At 34.2% G+C, this 19856-nt stretch overlaps 2 protein-coding genes and 1 non-coding gene across 5 annotated transcripts; 2 read left to right on the forward strand and 1 right to left on the reverse strand.

Annotated features, from left to right (window-relative positions):
• The first annotated feature begins 417 nt into the window (after positions 1-417).
• On the forward strand, positions 418-3539 carry LOC112705852 (glucan endo-1,3-beta-glucosidase 1). 3 transcript variants are annotated; one of them, XM_025756837.3, is made up of 5 exons: positions 422-559; positions 682-845; positions 926-2200; positions 2913-2940; positions 3115-3539. In XM_025756837.3, the coding sequence occupies exons 2-5, from the start codon at positions 749-751 to the stop codon at positions 3287-3289; spliced, it is 1575 nt and encodes a 524-aa protein (XP_025612622.1). In that variant the 5' UTR covers positions 422-559; positions 682-748; the 3' UTR covers positions 3290-3539. The 3 variants fall into 3 exon arrangements, with proteins under 3 accessions (XP_072057717.1, XP_025612631.1, XP_025612622.1); XM_072201616.1 differs by having other exon boundaries at positions 418-845; positions 3119-3539; XM_025756846.3 differs by lacking the exon at positions 2913-2940 and having other exon boundaries at positions 418-845.
• A 7471-nt stretch (positions 3540-11010) lies between these two features.
• LOC112705872 (uncharacterized) lies at positions 11011-13296 on the forward strand. Its single transcript, XM_025756873.3, has 3 exons — positions 11011-11836; positions 11942-12052; positions 12442-13296. The coding sequence occupies exons 1-3, from the start codon at positions 11126-11128 to the stop codon at positions 13024-13026; spliced, it is 1407 nt and encodes a 468-aa protein (XP_025612658.1). The 5' UTR covers positions 11011-11125; the 3' UTR covers positions 13027-13296.
• A 1888-nt stretch (positions 13297-15184) lies between these two features.
• On the reverse strand, positions 15185-15257 carry TRNAF-GAA (transfer RNA phenylalanine (anticodon GAA)). Its single transcript has one exon. It is a non-coding gene; the product is annotated as a tRNA-Phe (tRNA).
• Between the last annotated feature and the right edge of the window lie 4599 nt (positions 15258-19856).

Raw genomic sequence — 19856 nt, forward strand, 5'->3', positions numbered from 1 at the left:
AACTAATTGATGGTTACAAAATACTAAAATTGTTGTCCCCTAACATTCCTCTTAAATATTTAAATGTTAGCTATTATTTAGATCATCAATTAATGTTTTTTTTTATCAAAACATACAAAATTCAAATTTTTAATATATTTATTAACGGTAATACTAAAAAAAATCAAGTCAAACAATCTAAATTTATTTTATTTAACATTTATTTATTACCGACTACATTAAATAAAACTAAAAATAATACATTTTAGTAATTTTTAACTAAAACTTTTTGTTTCAGGAGATTTTTCAATTTATTAAAATAAAAAGCTAAATCGAATTTTTATAACTGGAACTCAAAGTTACTATGCCACAGCATTTACCCTGGAGTCAATAAGTGAAATATATATTCTTTTTTCTTGTAGTGTCGGCTTCACCGCCACCGGTAAGGTTACCTACTTAATAGTTAATACAGATAGAGGGAATAGAGTGGGTAGATGAGAAATGTGGTGGACCAGTGGATATGAAGGAGCACCGGAGTGGCAGTACGCTCCTCCACAGAGAAGATTGAAGACCTGAGTGAGTGAGTGAGTTGCAGCACCCAATTCCCATTTTCTCATCTTCTTCCCCTTCTCTTCCGTCACCCAACCAAAGAAATTCCCACCTACCATCCATCATTACTATTATTATTACATTTCATTTCAGATAATGCAAGGATCTGTAGGAGCTGAAGAAGCAGTAGAGCACGAGGGAGTGAAGTTGCCATCACTCCATGGCAATTTCTAAGCTCACTCGCACTAACACCTTTCTCTTCTTCTTCTTCTTCTTCTTCCTCCTTTTCTGCACTGAACTACCGACACCATCACTAGGTGGGTACGCTAACTCAAACAAAACACAACTACCTTTGAAGTTTGAACAACTGACACTAACCACTTTCTTGATTTTGCAGCGCAGGAAAACCAAAGCGACCAGCCATACGTGGGAGTCAACATTGGCACGGACGTCTCCAACCTTCTACCGCCATCGCAACTGGTTGCGTTTCTTCAGCTTCAGAAGATAACGCACATAAGAATCTACGATGCAAACCCAGACATACTCAAAGCACTCTCACGCACCAAGATTCGCGTCATCATCAGCGTCCCCAACAACCAGCTCCTCGCCATTGGCTCCTCCAACACCACCGCCGCCTCATGGATCGACCGGAACGTCGTCTCTTTCTACCCGGACACACTCATCACCGCCATTTCCGTCGGCGACGAAGTTCTAACCACCGTCCCCTCCTCCGCACCTCTCATCCTCCCCGCCATTCAGTCCCTCTACAGCGCCCTCGTCGCCTCCAACCTCCACCAGCACATCAAGATTTCAACCCCTCACGCCGCTTCCATTATCCTCGACCCTTTTCCTCCTTCTCAGGCTTTCTTCAACCAGAGCTTCTCCTCTGTCATCGTCCCTCTCCTTCAGTTTCTCTCCAGAACCGGCTCCCCCTTGATGATGAACCTTTACCCTTACTACGTCTTCATGCAGAACAAGGGTGTGGTTCCAATCGACAATGCTCTCTTCAAACCCTTGACTCCTTCTAAGGAAATGGTTGACCCCAACACCTTGCTTCACTACACCAATGTCCTTGATGCCATGGTCGATGCTGCTTATTTCTCAATGAAGAACCTTAACATCACTGATGTCGTGGTCCTTGTTACCGAAACAGGGTGGCCTTCAAAGGGTGATTCCAAAGAACCTTATGCTACCAAGGACAATGCAGACACCTACAATTCAAACTTGATTAGCCATATTTTGGGTCACGGCGGAACCCCTCTACATCCGGAAACAACTTCCAGTGTGTATATCTACGAGCTGTTCAATGAGGACCTGAGGTCGCCGCCGGTCTCGGAGGCGAATTGGGGACTCTTCTATGGAAACACCACGCCGGCGTATCTGCTTCATGTCTCCGGGATTGGCACCTTTATGGCCAATGATACTACCAATCAGACATACTGCATTGCCATGGATGGTTTTGATACCAAGACTTTGCAGGCTGCACTTGATTGGGCTTGTGGGCCGGGCCGGGCTAATTGCTCCGAGATTCAGCCCGGTGAGAGTTGTTATCAGCCTAACAATGTGAAGAGCCATGCTTCTTATGCCTTTGATAGCTATTTCCAGAAGGAAGGGAAGGCTCCTGGGACTTGTGATTTCAAAGGTGTAGCTATGATCACTACAACAGATCCCAGTAAGTGCCTAATTATGTATTCATTGCATTGTTCTTTAATTTCTCACCATATTCACATTCAGTTCGTTTGTCTTGGTGTTGTTTTTTGTTCATATTTTAAGCTGGCTATTATGGATTTACACTTTACAGTTAACAATACAAACAGTCCTTCTTGATTTGCCTAATTTAGTTACTTTATGGTAATATTAGCAGAATGAATCAGTGAAATGTTGAGTCTCGTGACTAATGTAAGGAACTTTATTAGTGATGATAATTGGGGACAGGGAAATGATTAGAACTTTGAATTGGGGTTGTGGTAATGATTCATAGAAATGAAGGTGCATTCGAGTGTGGCACCCACACAAACTGCAAAGCTGAAATGAAATAGAGTGGACTGGTTGGTAATAGCATTGAGGGCAGTGCGAAACAAACAAAAAACACTCCATGCCCCCATGGCATGTCCCTAGTTGAATTCTTGTTTATCTGAGAGCATCCTGTTCCCTCTGACAATTGCAAAGATTCTGGACCGTGTTTCTAGATTACATTCACTTAAACGTAGTAATTTGTCATGTTTCCAAGTTTTTTTTTACGGTGCAATATCTTACTGTTACATGAATCATCAAAGTACTTAATTTAAGTATGCAAATGGGGTCCATGGTTTACTATTATTATTATGTTATAAGAAAAGAGATTAGTGGGATTCTTACTTTTTGTTGTGGGGAATACCTTGCAGGTCACGGGAGCTGTATATTTCCAGGAAGGTAAGAAACAAAAGTCTGCCTAGTTGCCTCCTCTTTGTTTTTTAGTCATCATGCATGCTTCCCTCACGAGAATCGTTCTTTTCTTTTATTATTTTAATTTACCCTCAAATTTTGAACCCAATAATTTTTAATATTATCGTTTCTAAATCGTGATCCTCATTTGGTTTGATGCAGCAAGAAAGTGAGCAACAAGACAAAGGATGTGGTGAACTCTACTCAATCAAGCAGTGCTGGGGAGAAGTTATTGAGGTGCAGAACATTCAGCTTCCTCAAAATAAGTGCTTTTAGCAACATTTTGCACATTTTCTTAGCTGCATATTTCCCCATTTTTTTGTTAGTCCTTTTGTGAGGTGCAAATAACTCAATTATTTTTTGGAAATTTTGAAATTCCTTAGAGTAATGGATGAAGTCATAAGAGAAAAGGTATTGTGGATGATTTTCAGAGCTAAATGCTTAAGGATAGATGTTTCTTCGTTGAAAAAAGTAGGGTTAATAATTTTGGTGGAATTCTTGTAATTAACGTATGTGTTTCTTCAAATTATATTTGTTAATTAATTTGTCTAGAATATGTATCCATAATCGTCATTGATTTTGGCCTACTTCGCTTTTCTTATGCTTTTTATGTTTTCATTTCAAGGTTCTAACCAGTGCAGCGACCCGTTCTTTGCAGAAAATAAAAAATATAGATGCAAGAGACTAACGGTTTATTTGGGTGATTTTTTTACGGAAAATTAATTTTTTAAAAAAATAAAAATAATTTTATATTTAGATATTTTATATAAAAGTATTTATTTATTTAATAATTATGTTTGGATATAATAATATAAAAATATTTATTTATTTATTTTTTAATAAAAAAATTCTCTTAAAAAATATAAATTATAATTTTTAAAAAATATATTTTAAATTTTTTAATATTTTATTTTTATTATTAAAAGTTTGTCAAATGTTATTATTAAAATTTTTTCTAACATATTAAAAAATAAAAAATTGTAATAATTAAATGGTATCTAAACAAACTCTAATTTTAATATACCTTAATTATAAAATTTAAAGGAATATATAGTGTGTTAAGATATACTATTGAATGATAATTTAAAGAAATTACACAAGTAATATCTTAAAATTAAATTCTTAATAAGAAACGTAGTAAGTCATTTAAAAAAAATAAAAATAAAAACGTAAAATAAAAATGACTTTGGATACACACCAACACTACTGTGTTGATATTCGAACTTTCTCAACTTTTTGAATTAAAATTAAGTCAACTTATTAGTATTTAACAAGAGAAATTAAGAAAATTAACTTTTTGAGTTAATCTTCAATATTTAACAAGAAAATTAAGAACACAAGAAAAATGAAGTTTTGGATGAAAGAACACTTTATTACTCAAGCATTTGTTATAAAATGTCTCACACACTCAAATTTTAACTTTCACCCTTAGTTATAGTCATCCACTTTCTTAATAGATTGTTAGGATTAAATCTAATCAACCGTCCAAATTAATCATCCAGAACATTCACTATAAATATCTATCCTACCATATTTCTTTAAATACTTTTAGATTATTTCATACTATTCTTCATACATCCACACTCTTCTAAAATACTCTATAACCTTCTAGAGTCTTCTAAAACCTTATAGGGCATTCTAAAACGTTTTGGAACTACTTAAAGCATTCTCAAACATTCCAAAAAACTATAAACACCGTTAAATCTAGCCTTCTAAAATTTACTGTAACATTCTCCTCCACCTATTGCACATACATCCTCGTCGCGTTTTGTTCATGATAGCGCTCTAGGTATTTTTGGAATTGACACAAATCTTCGCGAACTTCCCAACTAGCTTCACTTATCAGGAGTCATTTCCACTTGATCAAGTATTGGATACTTAGTGGTACTCCTATGCGTCTTAAAATTTGATTAGCTAAGATTTTTTCGATTTTCTTATCAAAGGATTTAATCAACACGGGTAGAGTACGATTCGAGTTACCTCTACTTGATTCCTCTCAGTCTCCATGATATGATTTAAGCATACTCACAAGGAAGATGTGATGGATCTTCATAGAGAGAGAGAGTTGTACTTTATAAGCAGCCTCTCCAACACGCCCAATAGTCTCAAATGGTCCTTCATATTTGTGGATCAAGCCCTTATGAACCTTGCGAAAGGCTTTAAATTGCTGTGGAAGAAGTTTAATCATTACCTTATCTCCAACTTGATAGCTTGCCGGCCTCCTCTTCTTATCTGCCCATTTCTTTATCCTCTTTGCAACTTTGTCGAGGTAAGAACAAGTGACATCTGCTTATTCTTCCCAAGACTTAATCATATGATAAACTCCAAGGCTCTTCCTTGAGTAAGAGGGAGAAAGAGAGTGTGGTGTAAGCAGTTATTATCCGAATAGAAAAATTCAATAAGTGTAAAGGTCCTTCGCTGACCTTGGTGACAAGCCTACTTGGTGTCATAGCATTCTCTCACTAACTTTTTTCTTAGATTTTTCCACTTAGGGATGTATAGTCTTCTCTCTTTTGTGTAGAGAATGTCGTCTTTTAGCCAAAATTTTTTTGTCTTACCTTTTCTAGCCAACTCCACCAACTTCTTGGCTAATGGATCATGATGCTACCTTTTCTTGATGGTATACACAATATCTCCTTTGACCATGAAAATTGTTGTCAACTCAGCCTTACGGCTCAATGCATCTACTACCACATTAGCCTTGCCTGACTTGTATTCAAATTCAAAATCAAACTCAACTAAGAAATCTTGCCACCAAACTTGTTTGGGACTTAACTTCTTCTGAGTTTGGAAATAACTTGTAGCCACATTATCTGTCTTAACGATAAAATGTAAACCAAACAAGTAGTGACGCCAAGTTCTCAAATAATGCACCACCGTGGTCATCTTTTTCTCTTGGATGGTGCATCACCTCTCTGTATCATTCAACTTACGACTCTCAAAGGCAATAGGATATCCTTCTTGCATCAAAACCCGTCCAATAGCGTAGTCAGAAACATCAGTGTGGACTTCAAACACCTTTGAGTAGTCGAGTAGTACTAGTATTGGTCCTTCTATTATAGCAGTATTCAACTCATCAAAGGCCTTTTAACACTGCTTTGACCAATCCCAAGAGTAATTATTCTTGAGAAGATCAGTTAATGGTACAGCCTTGATGGAGTATCCCTTGATAAATCTCTTATAGTAATTAGCCAATCTAAAGAATGACCTTAATTCAGATATCTTGTTTGGCAACTCTCACTCCTTGATAGCCTTCATTTTTCCTTGATCCATGTAGAGAGTTCCATCTTTAATGATGTGTCCCAAGAAGTGAACTTCGTCTCTTGTAAAAGAACAATTTTTCTTCTGATGGTTATCAGTGGCTAAGAGAAGGGGGTTGAATCTTGGCCTCCTTTTTTTTAACTTTAAACCTTGAGTTCAGTAGAGAAACTTTGAGTAGAAAACATGATAGATTATGGTTTTGTCTCTTAATGTGGTAGTAGATACTTCTGTTTTTTCTTTTATAGTACAGAACCAGAAACAGAGAAGAGAATAGAAAATGACACACAGATGTATCCTGGTTCGGCTACCCAATGCAATATAGCCTACATCCAGTCTCCATCACAATAGTGACAAAATTTCACTATCTTGGAACAGAATTACATTCACCAATTCTCCCCATGATCTACCCAATCCTATCTGGGACAAGTCCAGATTCTAACCCAACCTGAACTTGACTAGGATCCACCCTAGCTTGCAGCAGTAAAGTGCTAATCCAACTTACAAGGGAATCTCCTCAAGATCATGACAGCAAAACAGAAAAATATACAAAGAATTTCTGAGATAATTATGGCTTTTTCTTCAAGTTTAACTCTCTGTCTTTTTCCACTCATTGGCTTTTTCTTACAAAACTCACCATTTTGTTCTTTACCAATAAAAAATAGGAAGACTATATTGAGAAAAAGAAATACTCAATGAAAACCATGAAGGAGAAGAATAAACAGCTCAGAGAGCTATGGAAACCCAAACGTGTGCTCTCACTCCTTGCTCCAATCCTTGGCCGTTCACTCCTATTATAGAGGAGTGAAGCTTCTAAGGTTTGAAACCTTCTTTAGCACATGTTGGTTCTCTTCTCCCAATATACAGATGCAGCAGTGACAGTCACAAAGGAGAGAGAGGATAGAAGCAGTGACATGCAACCTTATCTTCAGTCTTCTCTTTCAACCTTTTTCTTTATGCATCTTGAATTTGAGTTGTGCGTTCTTGCTTTGACCCCAAGCTTGTTTCTTGACCTTAATTCCAAGCAGAGCACTATTGACTTCACCTTCTTCATATTTTCCATAACGGTGCTTGTGACCCAGTTGATTTCTTCAATAATCCTTGATGAAGCATAAATGGGGAAATCTCCTTTTTGTGATTTTCTTTCTGATGAGATCTTCTCTTTTACTATAGCCCATTTGACCTTCTTGAAATTGGAAGCTTCTTTTTTTTTGTTTCCCACGGTATCCCTCAACCCGATAGGTCAAGGACTAATCCGCCGCGGTACTGAGCTCCATTTAAGGGTTTGCCGCTGGCCAATGGGTTGCTGCATGCACAAGGCGGGATTCGAACCCCGACACTTGCTTAAGCGGACTAATGAGCTAACCACTAGACCAACCCAACTTGGTTATTGGAAGCTTCTTTTTGTTCTTTACTTTGCCCTAACTCCATAACTTTTCTTTTCTTTCTTCTTACTTCAGAGTGATGTGACGTTAAAGAAAGAGAATAGAGAGAAGAAAGAATTTCGGTTCGGTGGGTGAAGTGAATGGTTCAAATGAAATGGAATTTGAATCACTTAGTTACCGTCTAAGTGAATGAAAGATTTGAATGTTGACCATCATTGGGCTTTGGTTTGATTATGGGCTTGCTTTCTATCTTTCATTATTTGGCTAGAGGCTTGTTTGTTTCAGCCAAGAATTATTTATGATGGTAATAATTATATATCCTTGGACCATTATGTGTGCATTTGGACTTGAGCATTTGCTTCTTGGACCAATTGCTTTCTTTTCCTTTTTTTTGTTTTTGCTTTTGTTTCTGATAGAAAAAATTTGTGATGGAGCAAATAACCCTTGGGCCATGATTGTGTGTATGTGGGCCATATGTTATTTATTTTCTGCACACTAAACAAAACACATCACACAAACAATTTGACAATAACCCAATAATGTTTAGTCATCATCTTAATTATAGTTTAGTTTTCTAAACTCAACAATATCCTCCTTAATGACAAACATTATTAAATGAATTGAAATGGAATTAGAAGAGTTTTTAGAAATTTCCCTTTGATGTTTTCTTTGGTTTGAAGCTCCCCCTTTCTTTTGATCTCTAAGTTTCCCCTGAATATTTGCTTTTCATAAGCTGATACCAACAAGCTTTTTGCATAAATAATGCTAAACATCCAATAATTTTCAAACAATTTTGTATCTTAAGGAACTTGTTTGATCATATGTCAAAGTTTGCAAGGCTATTATCAATTGACAAATATCATCAGCCAACTTTGAAACAAGCATGAATCAGAACTAATCCAAATATTAATTAAAAGCTATTTATTTAAAAGCTCATATGCTAAGCTATAAACAATATTCACAACTAGATCAAGTTGCTAATTTTTAAATACAAATTCAAAAATGTCTTTTCTTTTAAATGTTGTCTCCTCTTGTAATAGAGCCAAATATTAATCTCCCCCTTCTTGAACCCTTTCTTGAGTTGCATAGCAGAGAACATCAGTAGTTCTCCAATTTTAGAGACCGTATGGACTATGCATGGAGACCTTTTTCCCCATGACGCATACTATGTCGTAGTATGACATAGGTATTATATTTGCATTCATTTGCAAGTCAAGCACGATGACTATCTTGAAAATATCTATGGGTGCTATTGAGAAATCTACAAGACTCTTCCAAGAACCAAGAGTCATCTCAACCCCCATTTGCTACTCCTTTAAGAGGTTCACCGTTAGTATTCACGGGTTTAAACTAGCCATTCCCTTCGGTGATCTTCAACTTAAGCCTTTTACTTCATCAGGTGTGATGAAGTTGTGTGTAGCACCAGTATCGATCATAGCCATGACGATTTTTTCATTGATAAAGGCTTTAACATACATCAAGCCTTTTTTTCTGAAGTGTATGCCTTTTTGTCCTTCACGGCATTCATGAGTTTGACATATCCAATACACTAAGTTATTTGCAATTGAGCCTCTCGTTCCTCGACGATAGATGCTAGAGTCCCTAACTTGGGACAATCCTTCATTTAGTGAGATCCCTTGCACACGTATCCTCCTTTGGGCATAAAAGCTTTCTTCTTTTTCTCGTACTCTTTCTTTGAAAAGTACTTCCCTTTCTTATTGGTTGAGAAACTCTTCTCCTTATCTCTCCCACCTTTAGTAGAACTAGACTTGGAGGAAGATTTGGGTTTAGAGTCTCCCCGATGATATCAGTGAGTGAATCGGCCACCACAATGGCCTTGTTGATATCCTTAACATTTCTTCTCTGTAATTCTTACTTTACCCAAAGTTGGAGTCAATCAATGAAGAAGAACAACTTATCATCTGATGCTAAGTTGGGGATTTGAAGCGTAATAGTAGTGAACTCCTTTACGTAGTCACTAATCATACTCTTATGCTTCAACTCCCTCAACTTCTTCCCTACTTCATAGACCACATTCTTAGAAAAGAATTGTCTTTTTAACTCTTTTTTGAAATCTTTCCATGTGGCTATGTTGCAAGCACCCTTCTTCATATTTATGCATTTTTCTCCTTCGCCACAAAGTAGCATTATCAGAAGGTAGAGAACTGTAGTGCGTACCTTTATTGCTTCTTCGACCACCCCTTGATCTTCAAAGTATCTCTCAATTTGTCATAGGAATTTCTTCATATCTCGAGCGTCCCTCACTCCCTTGAACTCTTTTGGCTTTGAGAGATCAATATTTATCGTCTTCCTTATAATGTTTGGTCGAGATCTCGCCTCCTCAAACAAAACTCGAAACTCCTCAAATAGTTTCAAAGAATACTCAAGCTTCTCTTCTATTTGGAGCTTACTTTCTTTAAAAGTATCTAGTTCTCCCAACACGTGAGTCTCGATGGTCTCCTTGTCGTGTTCTATTCTTCGGAAGCGCTCATCCATAGATGATAGAACAATCTCATACATAGAAACTCTCTTTTCTATGAAGTTAGAGTCTTTACCTCTAGGCTTACTTGAAGAACGGACCTTCTTGCCTCCCAATTGAAAAGAAATAGCATCCCTTTCCTTTTGAGACTCAACATGCTCCATGGTTACACTAGAAGCCATATCCACAAACCACTTGTACTCCCTCTCGAACCTTATTCTGATACCAAATTGTCATGGTCTTGGACACACTCTAATACTACTGTGCCGACACTCAGATTTACACAACCTCTTGAGTTAAGATCAAGTCAACCTAACCATCAATACTTAGCAAGAAAGCTAAGAACACAAGGGAAAGAAAGTTTTGGTGGACAAAATATTTTATTACTCAAGTGTCTATTACAAAATGACTACTACACTCAAACTCTAACTCTTATTTCTATTTATAGTCATTCACCTCTTTAATGGATGGTTAGGATTAAATTTAATTAATAGTCTAGATTAATCATCTAGAACTTTCACTACAAATATCTATCATATTATATTTTTTTAAATACTTTTAGATTATTTCATACCACTCTTTATATATCTACACTCTTCTAAAATACTCTATGACCTTTCATAATCTTTTAAAATCTTTTAAAATATTCTAAAACTTTTTAAGACATTTTAAAATATTTTAAAATTATTTAAAATATTTTCAAACACTCAAAAAAAATTATATAAATACTATTAAATCTAACATTCTAAAATTACTATAACAACGTACTTCAATTAGATAGAAGTTTTTAATTGTAACTATGTAACTTTGGAGAGTTGGAGACTTTAACAAACTTTTTAACAAGAGCATCTTTGATTTTTATTTCATTGCACATATTATTTTTGTATATATTTATTTTGGTCTTAAATGTCCCTAAAAGGACTTAAAGAATGGTCATTTTTTTATTTCTACGTATAATATTATTGAAGGAGTGCCGTTTTGGACAAACATTCCCTCCGAGTTTGTCGTTTCAATTGCATTGCAAAAAGCGGTTTTAAATTTCAAAATTGAAATGAAACGAGTACCACTGCTGCACTGCATCTCCTGTTTTTCATCAATATCATCGTCGTTAATCTCTGTGAGGTTTCTTCTCTTGAACCCTAGAACTCCGAAACAATCCCTAATCCCTGTATTTTACAATTCCATTCCAATCAAAATGTCTTGGGCATGCAAAAAATGCACCTTTGTAAACCCACCTTCCCAAAAATCCCAATGCGAAATCTGCTCCTCTTCGTCCTCCCCGCCCCCTCTTCCGTCTTCCTCTTCTTCTTCGCCCCCAAAGTGGTCGTGCAAGGCTTGCACTTTTCTCAACCCTTTCAAAAACTCTGCTTGCGAAGTTTGCGACACTCGCTGCCCCGTTCTCTCCCTTTCCAACGTCGACGATTTGAACGACACACTTCAAGACGCTGAGAACGACGCTTCTGTGGGCTCTGTCTTCTTCCCTCTTCGACACTGTAAGAGGAAGGCCACCTATGACGACGATTCTGCTGAGCCAGCGCCATTTCGAGACGTAAAAGCCAAAGCCTCCAATGATTCCATCCATCTCAGTAGTGATGATGAGCTTGTTCCTGAGGGAAAAAATGCTGCTTCGGGCAAAGATTTCACTACATTGAAGATATTAAGCTACAATGTATGGTTTAGGGAGGATTTGGAGTTGAACAAGAGGATGAAAGCAATTGGTGACCTTGTTCAGCTGCATTCCCCTGATTTTATCTGCTTGCAGGTTTCACTTTCTTATTCTTTAGTTCTTTACTTCTAGTGTGTGTGTGTGTTAAATGCAATTTAAGTTTATTAGGGTTCGTCTTATTTTGACCCAATTGTGCTTCAGGAGGTTACTCCAAATATATTTGACATTTTCAAGCAGTCCAGCTGGTGGAATGCGTATCGTTGTTCGGTTTCTTCTGACAAGGCTTATTCAAGACCATATTTTTGTATGCTGGTATAAAGTTCCTGACTTTTTAACTACATTTTTGTAAAGTTCATACTTTTTACTACATTTTTATCTGATTATGTTATGATATATATATATTAATCTGCCTGATTTGTCCTAATGCCCCAATTGTAGTTTAGTTCTACCTTTGATCACATGCTGCATTGATTATGTTATGATATATATTAATCTGCATGTCATAGTTTTCTATTATTGTGCATTTTATTAAGGGGATTCTTCAGGTAATAGAACCAAACATTTTTATGTGCATTTTATTGTTTACACACACACACATTAGTTTATAGTTTAGCCTGTGAATGTAGTATTCTTGTTTTCGTATTTAGCGCTTTTAAAGGAGTTATTATGCCTTAGTAACATACTCGTCAACTTAATTGTAGTTAAGCAAGCTGCCAGTGAAATCTTTCAGCAGCAAACCCTTTAGCAATTCTATAATGGGAAGAGAACTGTGCATTGCTGAGGTCGAAGTTGCAGGTGGCAAGTCGTTGGTTGTTGCTACTAGCCATCTTGAAAGCCCCTGCCCGGCTCCACCAAAATGGGATCAGATGTACAGCAAGGAACGAGTGCAGCAGGCCAATGAGGCTCTGAGCCTTCTCAAGAAGTACCCAAATGTTATCTTTGGGGGTGACATGAACTGGGATGATAAATTGGATGGTGAATATCCTTTACAAAATGAGTGGATTGATGCCTGGTCTGAGCTGAGGCCAAAGGAAATTGGTTGGACATATGATACCAAATCGAACCAGATGTTATCGGGTAACCGTACTCTCCAGAAGCGGTTAGATCGGTTTATATGCCGTTTCCATGATCTTATGATAACTAGTATTGACATGATTGGGAAGGATGCAATACCCGGTGTGATATACACCAAAGAGAAGAAAGTTAGAAAAGAGATAAAACAACTGGTACTCCCTGTTTTGCCTAGTGATCATTATGGCCTGCTCTTGACAATTTCAAACAAGTAATGCGCTCTGAAGAATCCGGCCAATGGAACCATTAATCTCACTGAATGGCATGTTTTGCATGCAGTTTTTGTATAGACTAAAGGAGAGGTAGTTGACATTCTAGGTGGGTACAGACTGCAGAATGCTGCCTTCGTTTTGGTTTTATATTTTCAACGAATTGCGTGTCTTTCTCTCTATTCTCTAGTTCCTATGCTTATCACATCACTGGTAGAATACACATTCATGAATGATTCGTATATTGAAAATGCCAGCATATATACATTCGTGAACTGTCCCCACTTTTATCACTAGAAAATAAAAATACCAATGCCATGTTTGAACTTCGAATTGATGTAAAATCCAGGAGTGGAGTGGAATCGAGTCAAATGAGTGGATAATATGTTTCTTCTATTGTTTGGATAAATGGATTCCACTCTACACCTCAAAATTAGGAGGAATGAAATTTGGAGGCTTTTAGTAAAAATGAATGGAATTCACTTAATCTCAAATTATTTCACTCAATTCGCTTAATCCCAAAATATTTCACTCAATCATAAAATTACAAATGGAAGCCATATATCGACTTCTTCCATCATAAGCCACCCATACATGGTCTAATTTGCCGTGAAAGTGGGTTGTGGGAACCCGAAACAAAAGTTGAAGATCCCTCACTGGCCTTTTTTTATTTAAATAAGTATAAGAAAATGATTAATTTCTAGAATACACATGGGTGAAAAATTGGAACAAATTGTACATGGCCATCTCGGGGCAGTACACACGAACTGGAATTGCACTCAATTCCAAGGAAGGCGCACACGAAATGGAGCTTCCAATTCACCTGCATCACCCACGAAATGGAGCTTCCAACGTAGGCAGGGCCACACAAAATCACCATTTCGTGTCCAGCATCCCCAGCTTGGAAGGAGAATTGACTCGCTCCATTTCGCATCTGCCCTGCCTGCGTTGGAAGCTACCATTTCGTCTCCAGCACCCCCAGCTTTGAAGGAGAACTGACACGCTCCATTTCACGTTTGCCCTGCCTACTTTAGAAGCAACATTTCGTGGGTGATGCAGGTGAATTGGAGGCTCCATTTCGTGTGAGACTTTCTTGGAATGGAGTGCAATTCCATTTCGTGTGTGTTGCCCTTGAGATGGCCACGCATAATTTGTTTCAATTTTCCATCCATGGCATTCTGAGAATTAATCATTTTCTTATACTTATTTAAATAAAAAAGCGATCCCCATTCCCCCAGACAATAGAGGAGCTAATGATGCTATTAATTTAGATAAAACTAAACCATAAATTCATGTAAAATCCATGGAAGCTGAATGAATTAGGAGATGTGAGTGCCTGTATGCATGAGGAAGCTCTACATAAACTATTCTCTCGTGTGTTTGCCTCAAGCATAAGCATAGATTGAGTGGACCCATCAGTTCTCTTCATATTTCAGACAGCATTAAGGTTGCTATTATATGGCTGACCCCGCAATCCTGTGAAGTTGGAAGTCACAGTAATGATCCTGATGCATAGTTTTCAATGCAAGATTATACTATTGGCGTACGTAGCATAGTACAGTAATGTTCTTGCCGACAACATCTACCGTTGCCCTTTTGTACGAACTGTAATATGAACAATCACCAAGCTAAGACCGCGTATGTAGTTGGACCACAATAACAATTAAATGATGATTTTGTATAGTACTAGTATTCCATTTTGCGAGCATCTTCCGGGATAATTGAATTGATTTTTCTTATGACTGAACTACTAATGTATATATAATCACCGGCATAATGCGGTCAATCATTTAGTGTAGCATCTTTTAACCAACAATTAAATAAATGGATATAGTTTATTCCACCCTTAGCTTATGCAGAAGAATGATGAATATTTCTTTAATGGTTTTACCTAGATTGGAACAACACCCCACCGATGGCATATTGCATACATATTAAGGAACGTAACCTTAATTTATGATCACTAGGGATGACCCAGAATCTTCGTCCGGGTCCGGGCCCCTATCCATGCTTGTAACCCTACCAGGCAGCTTTTGTTTCCCATTCATCACGTGAACAATTGCAGCAATACAATTACTTTTGTTGCTGGCAGCCTGGCACCCATCACCTATGCTACCACCGACTATGGAACCATGAAACTAAACAAAACAGCAATATACAAAAATGCGGTGAGCGTGGATCGAACACGCGAACTTCAGATCTTCAGTCTGACGTTCTCCCAACTGAGCTATCCCTGCAATTTAATTTTAATATTATTTAGTGTATTCTTAACCTTTTAGATGCGACCAATTTTGTTACTATGGTAATTTTTTCTCAGGTGATGGTGTCAATTTCTTTCTAGTACTGATAGGAGATATAGGATAACATATTAAACTTTTTAATAACAGCATGAAGCCACCAAGTGTAAACTAATAAGTTTTTTGTGATTATTTATTTTTTAACAGAAATTTTTAATAAAAGAATTTGGATATTTTAAAGTTTGAATTTTACTTTAGAGAGAGTAAAGTGCAATCTTTTACTCTGGAATGATTTCTCTTTCATATTTATTTTTTGTCTCACCTATGAAATAAATGGTGAGAGATCACACTTTACTCTCTAAAGTAAAATTCAAACTTTAGAGGATCCAAATCTTTAATAAAAATATACAACCTTATAACAATAATTTCCATTCAATTTGTTTATTCAACAAATTGATAAATTTGTCTTGCAACGGTATCAAATAATTTTTTATCTTTAATAAATTATAGAATAAGATGAACAAATAAAAAGGATTTATATAAAATAATAATTTTTTTTCAACCAATCAAAATACTTAACCAATTTATTATAACTTATTTTATATTTATGCACGAAAATTTTTTATACTCTAACTATTCTTTTTCTTTTCTTCTTCTTTTTTTTTATTATTATTCTAGTTGTGACCACCACTTTTTTTTTCTTAATTTAATTATTTTGTTTTTCTTTTTTTTTCTCTTTTTTCTACTTCATCATTATCACCATCACTATTATCATTATTTTTTTAGTTAAATTTCAGAAAATTAATTTAATGATTCATTTTATTATAAAATGACACTCTTAAAAAATTTCAATTTAAAATTAAAAAATTTTGTGTCATAATTAAAAGTTTTATTCCTCCTTTTCCTCTTCTTTTTCATCATTAATATTATCTTCGTCATCTTTCTTCTTTTTCTTTCACATTTTTATAATTTTTATTTTACCCTCTTAACAAGAATTTATGTCTTGGTTAAAAATTTTGTGTCACGGTTTAAAAATTTTGATACTATTTTTTGTTAAATTCTGTATAACTCAAAACTCTTTCTTCTCATCTTCTTCTTCTTCAATTTAATACCACACAATCAATTAAGTGATAACAAAATACATCGTTTTGTTAAAAATGACATAAATTTTTTTTATAAAAGACACAAAAAAAATCTTTAAAAAATCACAAGTCCAAAATCTTAACTCACTGAACCAACAAAATACAATTAAATATATTTTAGAATAAAAAATACATCAATTTGTTGTAAATGACACATAAATGACTAAACCTCTTATATATGAATTCAATACTAACCAACTAGTTAAATAGTAAGAAAAGTACATCATTTAGTTAAAAATAACACGGTTAAAAATTTTTTATGTTACAATTAAAAAAATTCAATATCAAAATTAAGGTGTTATTTTTTTCTGATAAATGTTTCACAATTCAAAACTACTCCCTCCTCCCTCCTCCTCCGCTTTTTGGTCGTGGTCATCATTATCATCGTTTTCTTTTTCTTCTCACATTTTCATAATTTTTGTTCATCATCTTAACAAGAACTTATATCATGATTAAAAAGTTTTGGTGCCAAAATTAAAAAACTTCTCTATCACGATTAATTTTTTTTGTGCTATTTTCTAATAAGTTTTGTATAACTTAAAACTCCATCTCATCATCGTCGTCATCGTCATAGTCATCATAATTATCTTTTTTTTCTTCTTTTCGTAATTTTTTTTCACCCTCTTAACAAAAATCTGTGTCATAGTTAAAAAATTTCGACAACAGAGTTAAGAAACTTCTTAAAATTAAAGGTTTTGATGTTATTTTTCAACAAATTTTGTGTAACTCAAAACTTCCTTTTTTCTTTTTTCATATCGTCATCTTTTTTTTTTGTTATTCATTTTTTACTTTTATTCTTTTTCTAAATTCTTTTTATTTTATCGTCTTAACAAAAATAAAAATAAAAAATTAGAAAAATCAAATAAAAAAACACATATATTACATAATCATCAGAAAGAATAGAAAAAAAAAATAAGTAACAATAGTAACAATAAAAAAATGACTATAAGAAAAAGAGTAAATACAAAAAAAAAGTATTCATAATAAAAAATAAATACCAAAAAAATAATAAATACAAAAAAATAAATAACCATTTGTATCTATAAAAAATAAAAATACTGACATATATATTCATATTAGATTGAAACTAAATTTGTATCCACATAAGATGTCTTACAAAAGTAGCCTATATAGCACTTCAACCCTCCAAAGACATCTTGTGTAGGTACAAATTTAGTTTCGATTTAGTGTGAATACATATGTCAGCGTTTTCATCTTTCATAAGTACTCATTTATATTACTGTGGAGTTAGATACGCTCTTATTTTCTCATTAATTAATTTTTGTTAGATTTAGACCAATTTAATTAAATTTAATTACTAAAAAATTTAAATTTATAGTGAACTTGATAAAACAATAAGAATAAGTTTGTCCTTTACTGGTTATATTTTATGTTAGACGAGGGAATCCAAATTGACAGTCCAGAGCAGAGTACAGACGCATGTGAATTCATCAAACCTCGATGTTGAGTGAGTATAAAAATTGGATGAAATGAAATACTACATGAGCTGTGCTGTGCTGTGTTGTAGGCTTGCACCTTCCAGCCTTCCAGGGTGCTCAAAGTATAAAATGGATTTAGATTAGATTAATGGGCACCACTTTGGGAAACATGTGATCTGATCCAGACGGTCCATTATTAAGACTCTGCAACCCCCGTGCTCACAAGTCACAACTCAATCCCATTTCTTATTTTCATCTTCGCTTCCGAACAAAATAACCCAGGACCCGCTTCTCCTCTTCTCACTTGTCGCGCTGCCCTTAACACAAATAGTATAGTTTTACTTTACTTTTATGAAATTTATTTTTTTATAACACAACTAAAGTTAATGTGACTAAATAACAAAGATTATATTTATAAAAATATATAATAATTTATAATAATTTTTTATATATTATAAAAATTAATTCAAAAAATTATTCATATAAGAGATTTTACTTATTTTCTTTCATATTTTTACTCATTAATTCTATGCAAAAATTTAGTATACATTAACAAATGTCTAAATTATTTATATAAAATTTGTTAAAATTAGTGATATGAAAAATAAACAAATTACTACTTGTTTAATATGTCTTTATATCAAGTTAATAAATATCAATATAATTTTATCAACTTATTAAATTATATGATAAGTTCATAAATATCAAGTTAATTTTATTATTATGTATAAGGATTATTCTTCACATACAAGCATTCTTTCATATAAGTCATACAAGTTATTTATACTCACATTGTTTTTACGTTTTTTTTTGTTTCTTTTTCTTTTTTTTTTTCCTTTCTCCGTGCTTCCTTTTCCTCTTCCTCTTCCTCTAATTTTTTCTCTCGTTATCGTCGTCATCAACACCACCTCTTTCTCCTTCTTTTTTTATTGAAACTTCTTCTCCTCTTTTCGTTTTCTCTTTCTCCTTCGTCAAAATCACCAGAAAAAATGAAGAAACATTATTTAAGGTACTATTTTACTGTTCTTCTGTATTTTTTGTCTAGATTGTCTCTGCTTATGTGCCTCATATTTAACCAGCAAAATATTAAAATATTTTAAGAAGAAATATACTGTCTCTCTTATATTGGGTGTATTTTTTAAATCCTTTGGGTGTATTTCTGTAATCCTTTTGGTGTATTTCTGTAATCGTTTGGTTTATTTCTGTAACTGTTTGGGTGTGTTTCTGTAATCCTTTGGATGTATTTCTGTAATCGTTTAGGTGTATTTTTGTAATCGTTCGGGTGTATTTTTGAAATTCCATCCTCTTCAAAAAAAATTCAAAACTTGATTTCAGAAACCATGAAAATCGAAAAAAACAGAGATCGAAGGCAAAGAGAGAACGCACGAAGGAAATCGAATAAATTTAACAAGAAACTCAAAAAAAGAAATGAAGATGAAACACGCGAAGATGGTTCCGCGTGTTAGATTTGGCCCAACTTATAAGACTTATAAGTCAAATGACTTGTATGTGTAGCACTCCTCTATGTATAATTTGTTTTCAATACATGATTAAGTAGCAACTTGTTCATTGATTAAGTAAAAAATTACAATTAAGGTAGCTTATTTAATTTTGACCAAGTCAAAAATCGCAACCTAGTTAGATTGATTATCCAAATTACTACTTTATCAATTTGTTTTTCTAAACTTATCAAGTTATATATTAGTAATTATGGTTAATTAAGTTGAAACTTTCATATGTCATTTTTTGGTATTACTTTAACCATTAGCTATAAATTTTGACTTTAAAATTAAAAGAAGAATTTTGCTTCTTTCAACAATAATTATAAATTATTAAATAATTTAATATATTTAACTAAATTGTTATATAATAATTTTTAATTATAAATTTTATGAAAATATAAATATATGTGAGTTTTATTTTTTTTATTATTCGTAGATTTTTCTCAATTTTTATGAAACTTTATTATCACAAAAAAAGATAGAATAACAAGAAGAGATACTAATATTAAAAATTAC

The sequence above is a fragment of the Arachis hypogaea genome, chromosome 1 (assembly GCF_003086295.3).
Source record: "Arachis hypogaea cultivar Tifrunner chromosome 1, arahy.Tifrunner.gnm2.J5K5, whole genome shotgun sequence".
Taxonomy (NCBI): domain Eukaryota; kingdom Viridiplantae; phylum Streptophyta; class Magnoliopsida; order Fabales; family Fabaceae; genus Arachis; species Arachis hypogaea.

Excerpts from the sequence above, each read along its gene's own strand:
- LOC112705852 (XM_025756837.3), top strand. The coding sequence starts at position 749 with ATGGCAATTTCTAAGCTCACTCGCACTAACACCTTTCTCTTCTTCTTC. Across the intron at positions 846-925 it reads ACTACCGACACCATCACTAG|CGCAGGAAAACCAAAGCGAC; the intron begins GTGGGTACGCTA and ends TTGATTTTGCAG. Across the intron at positions 2,941-3,114 it reads AGCTGTATATTTCCAGGAAG|CAAGAAAGTGAGCAACAAGA; the intron begins GTAAGAAACAAA and ends GGTTTGATGCAG.
- LOC112705872 (XM_025756873.3), top strand. The coding sequence starts at position 11,126 with ATGAAACGAGTACCACTGCTGCACTGCATCTCCTGTTTTTCATCAATA. Across the intron at positions 11,837-11,941 it reads CTGATTTTATCTGCTTGCAG|GAGGTTACTCCAAATATATT; the intron begins GTTTCACTTTCT and ends ATTGTGCTTCAG. Across the intron at positions 12,053-12,441 it reads GACCATATTTTTGTATGCTG|TTAAGCAAGCTGCCAGTGAA; the intron begins GTATAAAGTTCC and ends ACTTAATTGTAG.